Source organism: Sinocyclocheilus rhinocerous, unplaced genomic scaffold, assembly GCF_001515625.1.
Source record: "Sinocyclocheilus rhinocerous isolate Xijiao unplaced genomic scaffold, SAMN03320098_v1.1 scaffold335, whole genome shotgun sequence".
Lineage (NCBI taxonomy): Eukaryota > Metazoa > Chordata > Actinopteri > Cypriniformes > Cyprinidae > Sinocyclocheilus > Sinocyclocheilus rhinocerous.
Genome location: NW_015659708.1, coordinates 344,005 through 359,635, shown reverse-complemented (window position 1 = coordinate 359,635; position 15,631 = coordinate 344,005). Strand labels below are relative to the sequence as shown.

The 15,631-nt window shown below is 39.3% G+C and overlaps 1 protein-coding gene across 4 annotated transcripts in view; it reads right to left on the bottom strand.

The window, feature by feature from the left end:
• The window catches only part of LOC107724098 (protein FAM131B-like), a 25,166-nt gene extending 14,340 nt beyond the window's left edge, over positions 1 to 10,826 (bottom strand). For 3 of the 4 annotated variants that reach the window (XM_016532878.1, XM_016532879.1, XM_016532880.1), the window contains exons 1-2: positions 10,683 to 10,826; positions 689 to 726 (exon numbers count right to left, since the gene is read on the bottom strand). In XM_016532878.1, the coding sequence (XP_016388364.1) occupies positions 689 to 726; positions 10,683 to 10,710 (66 nt within the window). In that variant the 5' untranslated portion in view covers positions 10,711 to 10,826. Of the gene's footprint in view, positions 1 to 688; positions 727 to 10,682 lie in introns of those variants that run through there. The other variant, XM_016532882.1, reaches the window with a different exon arrangement.
• Positions 10,827 to 15,631: the final 4,805 nt, after the last annotated feature.

Genomic DNA, 15,631 nt, shown 5'->3' with positions numbered 1-15,631 from the left:
TAAACAAAACCACTGGTAAATAAAATGCACCTTAGTATCGATATTTTTGTTTGAGTATCGATACTTTCGATACTCGCGTCAGTATCGATATATCGATACTTTGTATCGATACGCCCATCCCTAATTGAGATATTAAACATGCCGTTTGGTTTGGACTGCTACCAGAACCCAAATGGTAGATTTTGAGCCAAATTCATCTGTGGATGAGCAGAGCGACAAGCCAAGAGCTGTTGCCCTTGGGTAGGACGTGAACACAGGCGTCAAACAGGGAAGACGGATGAGGCTATGTCTTCCCAGGAGACAAAGCCGTTACGGCAATACTGTACGGTAATGGCTGGGCTCTGGAGTCCGGCTCTCGTGGCCTTGCTGAGAATCTAATATAGCGGCTTTTCAAATACACATTATACCATAACGCTTTCTCTGACTTTCAGTGCTACGGGGCGGCAAGACGTGCGTGTGGCACGCAGGGGGTCTTCGTGTTAGCTAAAGACTTCATTAAAGTGCCATGAGGCACAAATGTCAGCACTAGGTATAACAGCTTTGGACAGAAATGCAGACGTCGCACAAGTATCATCTTGGCAAAGGGACGTCATGTAGATGTGATCCTTAGGGCTTAAGCTCACAACATGGGACAGAGGTTTGGTGCAAAGCAAATCTTAAATATGCAAAGCGCTGTAGTTTTACTTACCTGCTCCCCATCTTTCCGAACGGGAACTGCATCCACCGCTGCAGGGAAAGAGAGAGACAGACAGAGAGCGAGATAAGGGAATAGGCATGTGGCTTATGCAACCTTTACTGAATATGCTAAGTCAAACTGACAGCTCCTCGCTACATTTTCTGCTGACATTCACACAAAGACCTTAAATTAGATTAATTATCCATCCGAAACCGCCAGCACTCTGTGGGGAAGGAGATTTGTTGCATCACGCTTTTATATCGCATCATTCCTATAAAATGATAAAAACATTTAGTGATCGTGCTGCTTGATGCATTTATGCAAATTATTAGGCATTGTATTTTAAGAAGAGGCTTCCAAGAGATGCTGAATTTAAAGGGGTCATATGATGCGATTTCAAGTTTTCCTTTCTCTTTGGAGTGTTACAAGCTGATTGTGCATAGATAAGATCCCAGAAGTTAGTTTCTTCCTCAGTATTTTTGTTTTGTTTTCCAGCACAAATATTTCAACATCCTTAAATCAAGACACATTTACTGGAGATGCAAAATGAACACATGAGGACTTGTTTTCTGAGCAATTGAACAGTTTATCTTAAATAAAAATAAATAAAATAAACTGAAAAATATGAAATCTTGTTTTCTGATAAATTTATAAAAGTGAAAATAATGTAATTTTTCAAAGGAAAAATAGGGTTTCTTATCTAATTTTTCCATCTATCTTGATTTATGAATAGCTTTTTGTGCGTGTGTGTGTGTATGTGTGTGTGTGTGTGCGCGTGCGCGTGAGAGAGAGAGAGAGATTACATCACAGTGGAGTCAGCTGTCTTAACCATGGCTTGTGTACTGCATCATTACTGTGTCTGTCACGCGACTCTGTTCCCCAGAGTAAAGACATTGCTCTGTCTTTACATTTATTTTGAAAGATGAAGCTCGCGATTATGGTAAGGGGCGTTACATTTCCGACGAGTGCTTGCGGTGTTCGTCCAGTCACAATGCACTGGGTCAGCTGGCCAATCAGAGCTGACTGCGCTTGTCGGAAGGAGGGACTTTGTAGAAAACGAAGCGTTTGAGAGAGGCGGGGCATAGAGGACTTACAATAATGTACAGTATTTGAAAAATAATGTGTTTTTTGAACATTAAAGCATGTCAACATATTCTGTTACACCAAATACACAAAATAATGATCTTTAAAAAAGCATCATATGACCCCTTTAAGATGAACTGTAGAAAAAAAGAATTCGGACATCTTTAGTATTCAAATCGTATTCATTCGAATCATAAATATGTTTATTTTGTATTCTAGCTTCCTGTGTATTTGCACTTCTGAATCATTTTGATTATGTTGATGGTGTGTGTGTTGACAGTGACTCATTCAAAATGACAAACTAGAAATGACACATAACCCAGTTTGCTCTAACATTTTGAATGATGTGCCTGAAAACAATCGCCCTGTAACATTAGAGACTGCATAAACACATAATATTGAGGCATAATGACTGTTTTTGAGACAAAGCAATAAATGGAGCCGTAGCGTTCAGTGACGAAACTATGGTCCATGAGGCCAACCAGCAATCAAACAATCATCTGTATCAAACGTATAAACAACAGTATGCAAACATGCAGGTGCACTGTAGGGCTATATAAAAGATGTTTCTTCTGTTTCGACTGGTTTAGACAACGGCACACTTGCTGCTCATGCTGTCACCTTTAGCGAGAGTAAGGATATGTTTGCAAAGAATGATAAATGGCTGTAAAGGAGAGATTGTGTGGACGCCGTTACAGCATGCGGAGATGGTTTGGTTGTGTAGGCTAATTGCTAACTGCGGTCACTGCTCCCCTCATTTACAACAATCCAGATTCATCAATTCAATGTAGAACAAGAGTAAAACCTAGTGCATGCTGTGCCGTTTTTTCCTGCTACAATTGCCACTTGTCAGATTGTACAATATGAGCCCAATGAGACTATGCGTAAAGCTGCGTTCACACTGTGAGACTTTGCCATCTGACACAAATTTTGGAAATCATGAAAGATTTATCTTGTTTTATATGGTAAAATCCTTGAAAATTGTACAGTAGGCACCTGGCTTAAAATGCTAACCGACTTTCAGAAATTCATCACAAAAGCCCTATTGGGATGGTAATTGTCTCTCAAGGGGAAGACTGAAAAAATAAATTTGTATGACTCTTCAGTGATAAAACTGTGTGTTTAGATGCAGATTTATTCATGGTGGAAGATTTGTGAAAATGCACTTCTCATGTAGTCAGTCACATGTTTAACATTTATTAAAATATTCTATTTAATAATAGGAACGATTTTCTGTCTTGCATTTTATCTCTTTAAATGATGGATGCTGTTTTAAAGATTAGCAGAAATTTGAAGAAACAAGTTAACAGGTATTTGGTTGACTAGTAAAATGATTAGTCTTGCAAACCTTGATTTATATAAATGTATATGACATTTTAATATTTTATTGCATACCTGTTGCTGCCATAACAATGGCGAATTTCAAAGACTTACATTATTTTTGTTTTCTTTTTCTTCTTAGCAGCTCCCACTCGCTGTAGTGGAGCAGTGATATATTATTATTCCTGTAAACCGATTCCTGCATTTCAGAAATAAAAGTCTATTTTTAAAATGCATGCATGCTGAGCACGCCACACTCAAAGATCCAAGTCTGATGACTTTTCCATATGACAAAAGAAGTCTTTTATGATTCCAAAAAGTCTCAAACAGCAAAATCGTGGCCAAAATTGTGTTGTGAATATTGAAGAAATTCTGCATGAGAACCTTCACGGTGCACATGTACGTAATTATTAGTGAACGAGACCCTGTCTAGCTGCAGTACACATGCTCTCTCACTCCCCCATCTCTCTCTATTCAATTTAGGTCTATTTAATTTAGCTCAATATCAGTGAAATTGAGTTTAGCATTGGCTTGATTCATTGAACTCATTTACAACAGTCCTAAACTATTGACGCAATAGAATAACAATATTGTGATGGGGTTAATCACATCAAAACAGAATGTACCAGTCCTTGTTCTATCTGCATCTGATTTTTTTCATTTTTTTTCACTCCAGACTCCAGACTGATTTGGATCTCAGAATGCATTAATTGCATCCCGTGCATTTGTGTGTGATCGTGTGTCTTTTAATTGCTGGGCTCTCTCTCTGTAAGTACAGCAGAGCCTTTGGGCCTCAGGGCCATTTCCTCAATCAACCTAACCCACTCTGGAGAGACGGATAGAGCCATGCAGAGCAGCGCAGCTCTGGAGGAGACCAGTGAACAAGAGTGAGGAGTAAATAGAGAAAGACAGATAAAGTGAGTTAACGTAAAGCAGATCTACTCATAATCAATTATAAAGGAGACAATCAGAACCAGCAGACCAGAATATCAGTAACAATGACTAGATGAGAGCAAAGATAGATAGATAGATAGATAGATAGATAGATAGATAAAATGAACGATATTTTGAACTAAAGACAGAAAACAGATACATAGACAAACAGATAAAATTAACCAGATAGATAGATAGATAGATAGATGATACAATTACACAAAATGAATGATAGATTGAACTAAAGACAGATAGGCAAACAGATAGAATAAATGATAAATTTAATTATAGACAGAAAGATGGATAGATAAACAGACAGATAGAATGAACGATAGATTGAAACATAGACAGGTAGAATGAATGATAGACTGAACTAAAGACAGAGAAAACATAGATAGATAGACAGACAGACAGATAGAATGATAGCTAGAATGACAGGCATAAAATGAACAATATTTTGAACTAAAGACAGAAAACAGATACATAGACAACAGAGAATGAACCATAGATTGAACTATAGATAGATAGATGGATGGATGGATGGATGGATGGATGGATGGATGGATGGATGGATGGATGGATGGATGGATGGATGGATGGATGGATGGATGGATGGATGGATGGATGGATGGATGGATGGATGGATGGATGGATGGATGGATGGATGGATGGATGGATGGATGGATGGATGGATGGATGGATGGATGGATTGCCGCACATCCCAGCTGTCAGGACCCATAACTTTCTATCCGTCCATTCCACCATGATGTTGTTACGGACAAAACACTTCCACTCATGCAGGAAAACACATTGAGAAAATCCCAAGAGACATGAAGGATAAGCCATCGCATCCAAGGTCGCTAAGCGCCACATGGCCGCTGCACTGTTTACCCTGCCCATCTACATTTATGTCTGAGTCTGACACTGAGCATTATGAGGGCCGGAGCTTCAGGGGAAAGGAAAGAGAGAGCGAGAGAGACGGAGAAAGAAGCAGTCAAACGGGATAAACAAATCTGCATGTGACGAGGATAAAAGCTAACGTCAACGCGCAGTGAACGACAAGGAACAGGATGAAGATTCCTAGACACCCGGCGTAAGCCTGACGGTATCACGGGGAGAAGCAGCAGAAGATCTGCATTGCCAACAACCAGATGGAGGAACAACTGGACCATGGGACAATCTGGCTTGACAGATCTCACCGCCTAGCACGTCTGGGAACGTCTTTGACATTTTATTCTACAGCACAAGGTAAAGGTGGAGAGATGGAAGAAAAAGGGACAAATAAAGGAATACAGGCTGGAACTCTGACACACGGTGACGCTCACAGTGACTCTGATTAGGAGCGAAGTCCAAGAGGCTGACTCACCTCAGTACTGAGCCAAAAACACACGGAGAGGAGGGGAGGGACAGGAAAGACAGAGACAAAGTGGATGAGAGAAAGACTGAGACACCGAATGAAGGAAGGAACGCTATGCAATGCGATATAACAAAGAAAAACTTGAGGACAATAGAGGGTAGGCATAAAGAGATTAAAATGACACGGAGTTAAAAGACACAAGAAAGTGAAAAGAGTCAGAGTGAGGCTCAGAAAGAGTCAGAGGGAAAGCACAGAGTTACAGACCATCAGAGTGAAGAAGGGAAGACAAAATGGGTATTTACACTTAATCGATCAGATTGCTATCCGAATGGGTTTGTGTCTAGCAAAATGGATATTAATCAGATCTGCTGTTCCCAGACTATATGGATGCTAATGCAGAGCAGTGAATTTTTCTGCTGAATGCTCTCTTCGGCTCAAATGGAAAATAGTGTTTGAATTCTGAGATCTGGAGGAGCACATTTTTATATTTGGCCGGAACAAGACGCATTTACACAACTCAGAAACATCTTGTATGTGTTTTAAACCACTTCTGAGGTGGTCTGAAGGTATGTATACACGACAACGATTATACTAAATACCGAAAAAAAAAAATCTTTTGCATCTTTGAAAAGTTGTCAAAACAATCCCAGTTCAGATGGATCTGCAAAAACGAATAAAACGCTGTATTTTGCATGCCAGGCCAGTAGTTGGCAATGGCACTTTGTAAAAAAAACACTACAACTGTGCATGCACACATTCCTATAAACCGAACATGTAATATGAATGCGCATGATGTCACCATTTTCACAAATTCATGTTTTTGTAGTTTACACAGAGACGACAAAAGTATTGTTTTCAAAAACATGCACTTTGAAACCCGTTTTCAAAAGTTTGTGTGTGCAGGCCCCCAAAACGCCAATGTTATGTAAATGAACGGACAAAATGCATAAAAAGTTGTCCGTTTTTAAGTTGAAAATGGTGTTATGTGAACACACAAATGTATTTTGCGGAGCACTCACTCACTTTTCATGATCGTATAGCAATCAGAGCAATAGAAATTAACTGACCAAGTGTAAATGCCTCTGAAGAAAAAAAAGACTGAACTTGAGTGAGAAGGGGAGAGTAAAGGAGAGATGGGGAGTATGAGAAATAGAAACATGAACATCAACTAAATTGAACAGCTGCAATAAGGGCTGGGCGATATGGGCAAAAATGTATATCTCTGTATTTTTTGGGCGATTTGCGATATACGGTGTATATATTCATTTTTGTATTTGGATAAAAAAAATCTGTATTTAATATATATATATATTTCACTTACCGCCCAATGTTGTCCAACAAAACAATACATATTAAAGGCTATGAAAACAAATAAAGTGAATGTAACCATGTAAGCCTTTATATTGTGCAAAAAAGGGTTAAAATCACATTTCATTCTAACATTGTAACATTGCAATCTAAAAACAAAAATAAGGCTTTTGAAGCGGAAGTTAAATTCACTAAACTAAAAATGAAAATAAATGAGAACAAAAGCACAGAGCATTCAATTCATTTTTAAACAGTAACGCGTTGACAGTGCGACTACTTTGAATATTCATATTTTGGCATTGCATACAGTGAAATGATTGTGAATGAAAAATGACACAGAATAGTGACTAACATATTTAATACAGATAAATAAAGGTTCGTTCTGATTGTATTCATCCGATCTCACACACACTGCAGCATAGCTATTAGTAGGGCTGGGCGATATGGGCAAAAATTCATATCTCTGTATTTTTTGGCCGATTTGAGATATACGGTATATATCTCTGTATTTTCGTTTTTGTATTTGGATTTTAAAAAATCTGTATTTAATATATACAATATGTATTTCACTTACCGCTCAATGTTGTCCAACAAAACAATACATATTAAAGGCTATGAAAACAAATAAAGTGAATGTAAGCCTTTATATTACAAAAAAAAAAAGAGTTAAAATCACATTTTATTCTAACATTTATCTAAATCTAAAAATCTAAAATCTAAATCTAAAAACAAAAATAAGGCTTTTACAGCGGAAGTTAAATTCACTAAACTAAAAATGAAAATAAATGAGAACAAAAGCAAAGTTGTGTTAGGCTATTTTGATTATTCCATTACAGTCACTTTACAGTCAGTGCTATCATAAAAATAGACTTACTTGTGGGTTTAAAATTCTACATGTCACATTTATTGTCCAACTACAAATATTTCAGCGAAATGTATATTGTAGTCAGAATTATTGCGCTCCAATTTAATTGAGCTCGTCTGTTTGGCGCGCATGCGCGCGTTTGCGCTCGTTCACTGTGGTCATTAGCCTCACAGGTCCTGTCGGTGAGTACGACCCATGGTTCTACCTGCAACCACTAGCCATTTGACTGTGCTGGTGGTTTCGACTAGGTCATGTAGGGGGATCAGGGGCGGGGCCATCGTCAAATTCAGACTGTGGTGCCCCGGATGCGGCCGTTCTCTATGTGTGTATATTGTTCTCACATGCTTCGTTGCACTGTTATATTACATACTTGTATGCGTTTGACATGACTATAATGTCTTAGCCTTGTATGGCGACGGCGCTGCATCTCTCTCTCAATAAGAGACCTGCCATCGGACATGGATTCGGAGTAACCTGATTGGATCCCTAGCGGGAATACATCCAATCCCCTCGAGGCATGTCGCAGGGTCATATTTGATTGGTTTGGGATTATTTTTAGTGTCTTGCAAGAACTGTTCATGTTAGCTCCGTAGAGGCTGAGCCTTTTTACTTCGCTGCTTCCACGGCATTGTTCTATACCAGGGATCCTCAAATCTGGCCCACGAGATCCACTTTCCTGCAGAGTTTAGCTCTAACCCTAATCAAACACACCTGGGCATGCTAATCAATGTCTTCAGGATCGTTAGAAAATCACAGGTAGGTGAGTTTGATCAGGGTTGGAGCTAAACTTTGCAGCGCATTGGCCCTCCAGGGCAAGATTTGAGGAACACTGCCGTACCATTCGTCATTTTAGCTTTCAGAAGGGTACTCGCGACCGCCCCCTATGCACCCTTGATGCACACTTCTGCCGAGCCCGCACTGAAGGCTGATTTATACTCGACGCGTCCGTAAGTTCACTTGGGTGCACACGGCAAAGATGACATCATTGTCATGTTGGAGGAAGTTCACTTTGAGTGCACGCAATTTCATGTGGTGCTTGTGCACAGCATTTTTTGTCGAGCGAACACTTTGTGCGGCACCGCATTCAACATGAACAACTTTGAAGAAATTTTGGCTGAACAGTTAGGCCTGTACAGACATCTTTATGATCAGTCCATGTGTGATCATAGGGACCGCCAGATGGCAAATAACTCTTGGCAAGAAATTGCATATATAATATTTATTTATTTATTTATATTATATCTGTCATATGTTAATCATATGTTAAATAGCTAGAGGAGACCCACAAAGTAGCTGTTCAAAATAAACAATACTCACTTAATTCATTCATGCTTAGTGTTGTGTCTACAGCCATTGATTGACCCTCACTGCTGATTGGTAAAGTACTGAAGAGCTTAATTATAGCAAACATATTCCCAGTGAATATGTTTGACAGCTTAGCTAACATAACAACTTTAATGAGGAAAGCCTGTGAAGTGTCATTTCATGCTCGTTTACCAAAAGCTGCAAGAGGGTATTTCTAGTTTAATACTTTGATTAGTAAATTGCAATTGCCCTTTACAATCTGTCACCAGATTTAGGTATTTCAGTAGTGCCCTTTAAAGGCTGTGGTTGATTCATTACACAATCTTGTGAGAGGAGCAATAGCTGTGTAAGTGACTTGAATTAAAAACCCAAACCTGATATTAAAAAAGAAGTTTGAAAGTATAATTCAAATACGATGCATTTTACTGTAAACACAGAATCTCACAAGGATTTGAGATGATCAACCTAAGAATGTTCCTATTTCTGGCTGTAGCAACAATTTGCTTGGTGAGCTCATGAAGTCAAGAATATCCAAAAAAATCGATAACGGGGCCTTGGTTGAGCCATTAAGAGCATCAGTGCAACATGTCGACAGCACATAAATTACATGAGAAGTGTTTGCTTCATTCAAAATAAGGGGTTAACAACCACAGGCCTATATCAGGCACTTGACCCATATTATTTAGCATGCATTTTGTCCTCTCTCCTCTGCTTTTCGGTCACTGTAAAGTAGACACTATTTATAGCCAAACACACTAAATATGCCATCCACGCTCCTCTCTAGAGCATATCAGATAGCCGGCCAATTCCAGTGCCACAACTTGAAGACATATGAATTTTTAGTTCTTTAAAAATTAAGTATTTCTATAAGAGTTGGTTAAATTTAGTTACTCAGCATGGGCTTCCCTAATTACCCAATGTATCCCACTCTTACACTTTCTGCAATAGCTTTATTATGTGAAAGAAATCTTCCATCCAGACTCTCTGTTCCTTTGCCATGACAGCTCAATGACAATCAAAGGTCAAATACAGCAGCATTTATTTATTTATCACTCCATCAGCTGCCTCGGTTTGTTTTGATACTGCGCTCTCGTCTTAATGGGCGTACGGCATCGTAAAACACGTTTAAGAGGAACAATTCAGAGTCTTCTCTCCAGGGTTGTTAGCCTGCCTGCCGTCTCACGGTTACAGAAGAATATTAATCGTGCCAAAACACCCTCAATTTGTCATCGACGGCTGTGTTAACGCATAACCGTTTGGCGAGAACAGGTGCCCACCGGTGCCATTGACTTTGCAGAATTTGACCTACATGTGAGACACATTCAGCCGGCTCCACGTCACACCAGAGCGCTTTTTGCGCGTGAGCACCTCTGATCCCAAAAACACCCTCTTCGGTTAACCTGGCTGTACGTTAAGCGTACACGCTCAAACCTGTGAACTGCTTTGTTTCCACACAAACAGCTCCTGACATGACCTTAGCACAGTGTCAGATATTGCGAGTCGTTCTGGAGGTGCATCGAATGCAATCGTACGCTCCAAAAATTCCACGTTGGATCTTTAAAACCACTCTGTCTGCACCTACCGCATGCACGCGGACACACACGGCTATCAATTCCAGGCACACTAACAGCTCTCAAAAGCTGACACCTCCATCCCAGCTTCCCACAAGCAGCGTGCCGAATCACTGTCAAAGCCTGGAGGACAAACGGCCTTTAACCAGAAGGTTTACATAGAAAAACACACATTTTTCCCCGAGAGGGGGGATGCTCCTCTACCCCTGGCTGGTCTCCTTTCAGCCTGGAAAAGAAAGGCAATCAAATCAAAGAGGGTCTTACTGATGGTGCGGGAGCCGATACAGCCCATGGTGTCTCAGCGAGGGCCGGTTTGTGAACGAGGAACGACAGCCACCCTCTCAGCAGACATTCTCTCCTTCTCTCTCTCTCTCACTCCTCTTCTTCTTCTCCGCGTCTCTGACTCTCCCCTCCTGTCTCTGCAAGGCTGTATGTGAGAGCAAGTGTGTGTGTGTGCCTCCAACCCGCTCTCGCCGTCATCCACCCTCCCTCCCTTCCTCCCTCCTTGCCTCGCTGCAACCCCCTCAATACTCTCTGGTGAGCCGAGATATCAGAGTTAGTCAGTCACTAAGTCAGTGTGTCTGTGAAACGGGAGAGAACCACCATCACCGGCCACTTATGTTCCCATAAATCCCTTTATAATTGATACTACTGGTTGTTGTATCAAACAGCTAACAATGACATTGAGAAATGTCAATGACAACAAGAGGAAAGAGCATCGATCAGAAGTTCCACGCAATTCCCTGGAGTTCCCGGATCAATATCTTGAGCAATCGTATTCGGGGCATCTCTTTTCTTTGGTTCTCTCCATTATCGCTTGACAATGCGGTGCATCTGTTTCCCCACCCAGTTCTGCCGCCCCTCCCTTGCTCTTATTTTCCTATTGTGTTTGCACTCTCCAAAGCATGTACAAACATCTATTTATCCCTCCTGATCTCTCGGACTCCCTCTCTACTTGCTTTCTCACCCCTCCAGCTCAAATCAAAGAGTTTTGCACATCTATATAGAACCGACTCATCATGTTTGCTTGTCATGTCCAGTGTGTCTGTGGAGAGCCGTAACCTTGAATATACCCACACACACACACACACACACACATGCATGCTGCGCACTCTCCCTGCCTCAAGCAAGCAAGGTTTCTTCCTTCTCCTTTTTTTAAACACATTCTGTCACTGCATTCCACCAGCGCTGCCAGAAGAAGAACCTTTGAAGAGAAATGGAGAGGGCTAACCCAGGAGGTGTGCTTTGAAACATATTAAGAACCGTGAGGCTGAATTAGTATTCAGGAGGAAGAGAGAGAAAGAGCAAGAGCGATGAGGAGAGGAAAGAAGGGATGACAGGGATGGGAGGAGGAAAGAAAGGATGAAATATGTATGCGTGTGGTAATATTACAGGGGAGCTGTCCAAACAGATGCCGGGGTTGAATGCTTTTCCGCTTCGAAAATCTGTTTCGATATGTATGATTCTCCAAGCATTTCATTTAACACTTTTCACTTGGTGTTATATTGATTCACATCAAATCTACAATATGTTTTCTTTTCTAAAATAAACTTTTAGGTTTAAATTGAGTGCCTTTGCACATTCTTAGGAACTTACACTTTATAACACATATACACATACACAAACAGTATAGGAAGAGTGAGGTGAGCTTCGTTGCCACCCAAACTGCATGATTTTTGATCCTATATTTAGAAATGGCCCATTATTTACATTTAGTCATTTGGAAACTTAGAAATGACAAATATGCTAAATTAATACAAACATCTGTCATTAAAATGATTACATGTATATAATAATCAAAATTAGGCCTATGTAAATAAATCCAATAACAATTTTTCCATAAGACTCGATAGATAGATAGATAGATAGATGATAGATAGATAGATAGATAGATAGATAGATATCGAAACAAAATGTAGAGGACAGGAATATTTTTTAAAGATATTAATGCTTATTTTAATCATTAATATTAGTTAATACTAATTAATCCAAGCAAGGATGCATTAACTTAATCAAGAGTGTCAATAAAGACATTTACATTGTTACAAAAGATTTGTATTTCATATAAATGTTCTACACATTAAAAAAATCCTGAAAAATGTATCACAATTTCAACAAAAAAAATATTAAGTAGCACAACTTTTTTTAAACATTGATAACAAGATTTTTTTATTTTTTTTTGGAGCACCAAAAAAATTTTTTTGAATGATGGTGTGACACTAAAGACTGGAGTAATGGCCATCACAGGAATAAAAAACATTTTTATATATATATATATATATATATAATACTAGTTCACAATATTATTGTTTTGCTGTATTTTTGATCAAATAAACAGATGAGCATAAAAGAGTTCTTTAAAAACATGAAAAAATTATTTAATCCTACCTCTTCTCCTATACATTTTTCTTGTGATGAAAATGTGTTTACTTAGCATCAACTACAATTATTTTGCAACAGATCTTGTTAAATTGTTTTGCTGTATTTTTGATCAAATAAACAGATGAGCATAAAAGAGTTCTTTAAAAACATGGAAAAATTATTTAATCCTACCTCTTCTCCTATACATTTTTCTTGTGATGAAAATGTGTTTACTTAGCATCAACTACAATTATTTTGCAACAGATCTTGTTAACAAGTTACGTTAACACAGTTCAGCTTAATCGACAGAAGCAGACACAGTCAAAACACCATTGATAGCACATCAACATATCAACACCTTCAGAAATTCAGACACCCAAAGTGACTACACTTCACACTATACAAATGACTCTACACAAATCAATGCCTCAACTTTCCCCAACTTAAAAAAGGAGGCGTATACCTGACACTGATGGAGATAAATAGAGAGGAAGAGGGAGGGAGAAGGCTCATCCTGACATCACAAAACCAACATTGGGACACCATATCATCATTTATTTATGCACCCAACAGCTTGCCTGAAGTTACAGGAAGCTCTCTCGAAGGGTGAGTCATCCTTTTCTCACTCTCTCTTTCTCCATCTCCCTCCCTTTCTCCACCCTATCTCTCATTTTCAAAGCAGCCACTGACATCAAATTCACTTTGAGGCTGGGACTTCCTATGTCTCCCTTGCATAATTTGATTTGTGTGTGTCTGTCTGCACACATAATAACACATAATTTTAGTATAAATGTATATGCAGCATGCCAGCATCTATAATTTGAAGGTTACATGCTGCTATTTAACTTAACATTATTGTTGCGTGCTTTTAGGCTACATTACATTCTGGTATAACTTGCATAACTATAAATAGCGCTGAACATGTACTGACCTCCCAATGTGCTGTACAAGTCATGATGATGGGGAAAAATGCTCTTAACAATCCCCATAGCAAACTCCAGTACAGCCGCTGCAAATCCGATTTCTTCCCTATACATTTGCACAGTGTGAGTACATCAGACCTGCGCTGTGCCGACAGAGCTCTAATTCAGACAGAGAGCCAGGCTCCGGCCCGGCTCTATACTGCCCTTGGCTGCGATCAATAACTCCATGTTAGACCAAAGTAATTCAGCAGGGTTTTATTCACTCGGAAACATTTCTTTGACCCTCTGAGAACGTGAATCACCCAGAGCTCACAGCCCTGTCACTTTGTACTTGTGCAGGGGCTTTATAGTTTACTTGATCTTCGCATGGGTTTGCTTGAAAGGGTCAGTTCATGTCTATTGTTGATCTTCTGAGAATATATATAACCTCCACCATGCATGTACAGCCATCTGCATGTGCCCTGAAACGCCTGTTTGGCTGAATGACTGAAAGTTCAATGTAATTTGCTTCTAGTTTATCCAAAAGATATTTAGGTAAAATAAATTTTTATTTTGTAATATTATTTATAGGCATTTATAGCCAGATGACTGGCTATAGAAATGAGAATAGGAAAATGGGGGAGAATGGGACCAGAAGAATTTAATGTAATATAATAGGCCTTTAATAGAATAGAATAGAATAATGTTTACATATATGTATATTTCTTTTTTCTTCTCAGCCAATGTATAGATTTCAGTAGAATATAATAGAATAGAATAGGATAGGATAGAATAGAATATACTGTATGTGGCTGAAAAGATAGCTGAATCTGTGAACATAAAAGTAAAAAATATATCATTTAGTGAAATAAAATCTGGTCTACACTGGGGGGTTGGGGGGGTTGAAACAACTTTTACTCAGAAATAACGGTGGAAATCAAGTCACTCAAATAATATGATGGCAATGCTACCCTTAATGAGCGCCGTGGGCTTTGCGATTACTACTCTGTCTAGGAAAGAGTGCTTGTCTTCTCCCTTTTTAATTTGCTCAAGGGAGCATAAATGCTTATTAGCATTGCCACAGTAATTTCTCCTTGAGGGAGACCACTGACAACACTCCCTAAACAGAGAGAGTGCTCCCTTAATACTTCATACGATACGTGGGTGTTAGTGAGGCAAAATTATACCAGTCACAGCTAGAGGAGACTTTGAGAGCTGCTTTATCTAAACCGACATTTATTCTGTGCCTGCTTAGGTTGAAAAAAAAGTGCTTTTAAAAACGGAAAGGACTTCACAAAAAAGCTAAAAGAAATCAGCATGCAAATAACATCTTAAATTGTACTTTGCAAGCGATCATCTCGCTAGATCTTAATTATGTTCATCTACAGCAATTTTAGAAAATATGATTCAGCAGCACAGCTGATTCACAGACTACACAGTCCTGAATACATATGCAAGCGATATTAAAATAAGGAGGAAGCCTGTTTAGACATGCATCTCAATTGGGAAAGCAGCAGTAATTATGTTCTTTTGGCAGTCCTGTGGGGTGACATATTGTGCCAGCTCTCCTTTAAATGAGATTGAGTATCCTCTCCAAACTGCACAACACAAATCTTAACTGCTGTATTATTGTCTGGCTGTCAGCTCCACTTCTGTTATGTGTTTATTGGGATAATGACTGACTGTACTGGGAGAGAGACTAGCTACTAACCAACACTCCCTGGAGCTCAAACTCCAGGTTCTCTTGCTAAACAGTTCAAAATCTATTGACTATTGCCCTCTTCTGGAGAAAAGTACTGAATACATGCTGGGAAAAGCTATGTGATAAAACCAATGGAGGCTTCAGAGAGAACAGACATTTAAACCTCTTTTGTTTATTTCTGTCAGGACCACTATCGTCAAAGATGACTGACAATTAGCATACAATTTGGATTGGCGGTATGGGTTCTG